General features: G+C 43.2%; 1 protein-coding gene across 1 annotated transcript in view; it reads left to right on the top strand.

Annotated features, from left to right (window-relative positions):
* Positions 1-5,387, top strand: part of SARC_04034 (hypothetical protein) — a 7,152-nt gene extending 1,765 nt beyond the window's left edge. The window contains exons 3-8 of the mRNA XM_014302156.1: positions 378-541; positions 1,281-1,614; positions 2,478-2,650; positions 3,142-3,290; positions 3,722-3,981; positions 4,782-5,387. Of these exons, the coding sequence (XP_014157631.1) occupies positions 378-541; positions 1,281-1,614; positions 2,478-2,650; positions 3,142-3,290; positions 3,722-3,981; positions 4,782-4,925 (1,224 nt within the window). The 3' untranslated portion in view covers positions 4,926-5,387. The remainder of the gene's footprint in view (positions 1-377; positions 542-1,280; positions 1,615-2,477; positions 2,651-3,141; positions 3,291-3,721; positions 3,982-4,781) is intronic.
* Positions 5,388-5,688: the final 301 nt, after the last annotated feature.

Below are 5,688 nucleotides of genomic sequence, written 5' to 3'. Positions count from 1 at the left end.
TAGTATATATATATATATATATATATATAAATATATATATTCGTATTCATATCTAATTATAGACGTATTTATCATGTACGAATATATATGTGTATTTTTATTTGTTCATATATATGCAGCGGTGTTATTCAATCGAAAGGTGTTGCATACTTGGAATGTATTACTTGGCTGCAAGGAGTTCCATCGTTCATGCGTGCCTACAACCCGTGGTAAATCGCAGCTAGTTTGTAGACACTCATCTTCGAACCATTTGTATAGCGGCACAAAAGAAGAGCCCAAAAAAGGGGAAATACCAATCTATAATGTTCAAGAGCTAAGTTTCTGTGACGGTATGAGAATGCGCTGCTAATAGGAACACCGTATACACCTACCCACAGGCACTTCTGGAGTTGACGAAGCATCAGCCCGAGAGCGATAAGCAAGAAAATGTCGGCCATGTCAAGCTTCAGCTCAAAGCCCTGCGAGACCCCTGGGTGTTCGAAGTGAGCTGCAGATGCAGCGAGTGTAGGCGTAAGCAGTCGGACGATGGTCCACCGTCGTGGTGTGTACCTGTGTGTATACTGATTCTATGATCGTACCGTGGTAGTATGTGTTTTTATGATTGTATTCTGTGTGTATTCTGTGTTTTTAAGATTTTATTCCGTGTAGTATGTGTTTTTATGATTGTATTCTGTGTGTAGTATGTTTTTTGTGACTGTATTCTGTGTGTAGTATACGTTTTTATGATTGTATTCTGAGTGTAGTTTGTGGTTTAATGATTGTATTCTGTGGGTAGTGTGTTGTTCTAAGATAGTGTCCTGTATGTAGTATGTGTTTTTATGATTGTATTCTGTGCGTAGTATGTGTTTTTATGATTGTATTCTGTGTGTAGTATGTGTTTTTATAATGGTATCGTGTTTGTATTGTGTGTTTTTATGATCGTATCCTGTGTGCAGTATGTGCTTTTATGATTGAATTCTGTGTGTAGTATGTGTGGTATGATTGTATTTTGTGTATAGTTTGTGTTGTACGAATATACTGCACATCTTGGTGTGTTACTTGTCGCATGTACATGTATATGTATTATAACAATTGTGTACCATAGCAAACATGAAAGCAAATGTGGGTGTGGCACTTACAATGCCGTGGGTTCTACATCGCCTAAACGGATAAGATGAGCGAAATGAGAGGACTGATGGTCTATGAGTGTTTCTAAAAGTAGAGTCAATGCAAGGAAACACTAGTCTGCTCTCTCGGAGGGTATTTCTAAATGCCCTGCTCAATATTCCTTACCAATGCAGTGTTCAATTGTTCGATATCGGACCCGACTACGTAGTGCTACAGGTAGTGAAGTCCGCGGAAGAGTCCCGAGGGGTATGTTTGCAGTTTCGGTCACTACGCAAAAAAAGAGAGGGAGACGCTGGAGACCTGTCGTGGAGTAAGTGGGCGGATATAGCCCAGGGCAAACCCATCACATCGCGGATTATTAGGAAAAAAAACTTGGAACCCAATACCCTCTACACTTTCAGGACCAAAGTGGACGGGCAGAGGAGCTATGCTATGCCTACGGAGGAGTGGCGTACGCTGGAGATTTCAACAGCGCGCCCAACTCAGCCCCAACTAAGGGCGCCTGAGGTGTGTGTGTTGTGTACGAAGTTTAAGAGTGCACGGGAGAGTGACTGTGTTGGGTGTGTAATGATACATGTTTCAGCTTACAGCTCGTGGTGTATGTGAGGGGGTTTTGAGGGCGAATAAACGTTATATATGGAATGGTGGTCGATCCACGATAGCGATGTGAGGCCACTCAGAAGCCCACGCTTATGGCTCATGAGATATGGGAAGTTATGCATATTGGTATTGAATTGTGAGATCCGTGTGCGTGATGTGAGAGAGATTGTATGTGTGTGTGTGTTGGCAGGTGTACGTGTTTACTAGCGAAAAGGCGTGGATGTTATCGTCATAGGTGGATTTTTCTGTTTTTATTTACGCCATAATACAGAGCCAAATTGTTAAACCGTTTCCAGTAGTTCCGTGGAAATGTAATGTGAGGTGAAAATGTATGGCAGTCGTTGATGTGCCAGGGTATATGTATAAGGATTTATTCGACAGCTCTGAATATGTTTGGACGTATTACGTGAAATAATTGATTGTTCAAGTTGTGAAGAAAGGATGTTTTCATTTGGTACCAAATTGAAGTGGTGGTTACCCACCCATGGCGTAGCCTAAGCTACTGCTGAGCAACTGCCGAGCTCGAAGTGACATGCAGAAGGCCACTCGCAATTGCTGTTTTTTTCTTTAAATAGCGCACAGTAACATAAGTCCTAAGCACACATGAGTTAATGTGTATCTACTTGAAGAAAACGTCCTTTTGAATAAAATCAGATTATCCCCTAAATACATGTGAGTGCATCTATCACGATACAAAAAAAAATTCATATCCACGAACGAAAATTTTTCCTCATCTGTACATGTCTACCCGCATCTGCGAACAAAATTAGTCATCCGCGCTGGTGGTGGAGTGGAAAGCATATTTAGTACCGAATTGCACCGTGAAGTATAAGCTACAGATGCGAAGCGCTGACGACGCCGAATGGAGTGACGTGGCATCTAATCTGACTTCTACCAGCGTTAGGAAACGCAATCTGGACAAAGACAACACTTATTCCTTCAGGTAGGTGTCCATCTACTATCCCATTTGGTATATTTGCACTGTAACCAGAACGGTCTTAGAATTGTAGGCCGTGCACATGCTCCGCAGAAGAAATTGCACCATGTAACCGTGATATAACATATCTGCTACATATACGCTGATTGTTAACCGCGTGTGTGCTCGATATTGAATCAGTTGTCAGCCAGGTGCTGTTGATAGACACCCATTGGTGCTTTCGATGTATCCCCTCCCTTCAGCGTGTAGAAGGGCCGCTTTTCTTCTTCTAAAACTGATGTCTTGTTTTTAGAGTTCAATACACACACACGTCTCGGAATGCATGCGTTTGCTAAACACAACTGTGCCATCACTGGGACATGGTTTAACCTAGCGTATCATAGCGCCGTATGAGTGCACATGGCCTGCATGAAACGTACCTTCAACAGGTAGAGACACACACAGTAGGTTCCAGCTGTATATACCAACAAGTCTCTCTTTACCTCTGATCTGAACAGGGTTCGAGCGGTTATCACAAAGAATAAAAAGGCCGAATCAGGATCCGACACCGACACGTCTGCTCAGGACGATGTAACGCTATCGCCGTACAGTGTACCCAGCGAGTTCTTCGCGTTGCGCCCCCCAACGCAATGGGATTATTTATTCGGTAGGTGGAAGCGTAAAAGTGTCATAGACGAGAAGATGCAACCATTTAAGTTGATATGTACATCGTAATTACGGTCAACGCCATAACAGGCAAAAATATCTGACTATGTAAGTTGATACGGACATCATAATCACAGTCAACGCCATATTGGCCCAGAACGTATCCGGCGGAGTCTGTGCTGTGCGCTTTCCATGGCTATGGCAGTACTTGTCCGTATGTTTAGCTCAGTATTGATGTAGTGTCAGCTTAGAGTGTATTGTACGGGTAAGTGGTAGGCGTGTAGCCCCACGTGTAGGGAGGGGTGTGGCGTAGCAGGGCTTTTGCAAGAAATGCACTCGCAAGCTGACGTAAATGTGTGTGCGAGAGTAAATATGTCACATACACCCATGCTTTATCACACGTTAACTCACATTTCGCATACGCTGCCACAGGTAAATCACTAGTAAACGCCCGCGGCGAGTCTGAGCCCACTCAGAGTCTCTCAGGGAAGTGTGTTGCCTTATACTGCAGCGCCAGTTGGTGTGGGCCATGTAGACAGTACACGCCCAAGTTGACGCAGATGTACGAAGATTTCAAGAAGAAAGGGTTACAGTTTGAGGTGGTGTTTGCAAGTGCGGATAGGGATGCGACGAGCATGCAGGCATACTTTGCGAAGATGCCGTGGCTGGCCATTCCATATGAGAACCAAGAGGTGTGTCGTTCTAGCTTTATATGGAAATCTGCAAAGTGTGCTATATATAATTAGAGTTGTTTATATATACATGTTTATATGTGGATGTACATAGGTAAGGAATTTCTGATACACACGTGCGTGTGTTGCCTTTGATAGTCAGTATGTATGAGTGTGAGTGCATCGGCAATACTAAGAGTGTGTGCATGTATGCGTATGTTTACGTGCTGCGCTACAACTACACTGGAGTTTCATTAAGTACCGATGCTACTTGCTTTGTTTATTTACATCGGGTCTACTATCCCGTAATGGTCTTGTAGGACATCTTATTCGGGAACGTCATCCATGATATGCCTTGATAGATTGCCTGCAGAATAACATTGGTTATTCCTTACACACGATGTTGAATTTATACTCGTTCAAGTGGTGCATGAGTGTGCTGATACCTGAATACGTTTCTGACAGCCATCCAACGGCTTTCCAAAAACCATGTAAAGGCGATTGACAACTAAATACAGGGCTACGTTGGACACAGTGCCGCTTTATTCATATTAGACATAATGTTTTATTCATATATTATACATGACACACCGTATATTCCTTAACACACGCACGCACATACTATACACGCGCGCACACACACACACACACACAGAGACACAGACACACATACACGCACACACACACACATACACACACACATATATATATACATATATATATATACTTACATATATATATATATATATAACACAATATATATATATATATATATATATCATCTAATAAATTTATATATATATCATCTAAACCACACGCAGATCATAGAGAACATCATGCGCGTCTACGAAGTGAAGGGAGTGCCTCGTTTGATAGTCTTCGATGCGAATGGACAGGTAGTGATGGCCAATGGCGTGCAGCAACCGCTTACGGAGAACATGATTGTACAATGGGCTGCCGTGTAGTTGAGAATAATTAGTAGGAGAATAAAGTATGATTCGCCAATGAGTAGCAGATTATGTGAGCAAGGGAGCAAAGAGACGAGATAAGTCTGGGATGGGTATAGCAGCTACAAAGCGAGTAGGCAAAACGATGTGGTGGTGTGCTCTATTACAGGCAGTGTGGTCAATGGATTGCAGCAACCGCTCACTGGGAATGTGATCGCACAATGGGCTGGTGTGCAGTTGGCCAATTAGCAGTATAGATAATGCGTGATGTCTATGTACCGCAGAATTGATGAGAACGGTAGAGGTAGCAGGTAAATGACAAGTCTGGGATGGATACATCAACCTCAAAGCTGATATGTGTCTGATATACTCCTGTGCCGGTGATAATGGCCAATGCCGTGCAGCAATTGCGCACAGGGAACCTTATCGCACAATGGGCTGCCGTGTAGGTGGCGGATGGGCAGCAGTATTAAAGTAGGGTATACCGATACGAAACAGACTAAGTGACAGTGGGGATGAAAGGTCATGTACTAGTTACGAGCATATTACACGAGTAAGGTAGCAAGTAGATTGTGAATTTGGAATGGGTCTGGCTCCAAAACCAGTGATACTCAATGTGTTGCATTTGATGCACCAGTGCCCGTGGTTACGGTCAAAGGTGGATGGTGTACAGCAACCGCTCACCAGAACGATGATGACGCTGTGGGCTGCCGTATAGGAATCCAATAATGGTGACCCCGGGTATAAGATGGCACATAAATGCTTAAGGGATCAACAACAA

This window comes from Sphaeroforma arctica, assembly GCF_001186125.1.
Source record: "Sphaeroforma arctica JP610 unplaced genomic scaffold supercont1.217, whole genome shotgun sequence".
NCBI lineage: Eukaryota > Ichthyosporea > Ichthyophonida > Sphaeroforma > Sphaeroforma arctica.
The sequence above is the reverse complement of the archived record's forward strand: the minus strand, read 5'-3'. Positions and strand labels throughout refer to the sequence as shown.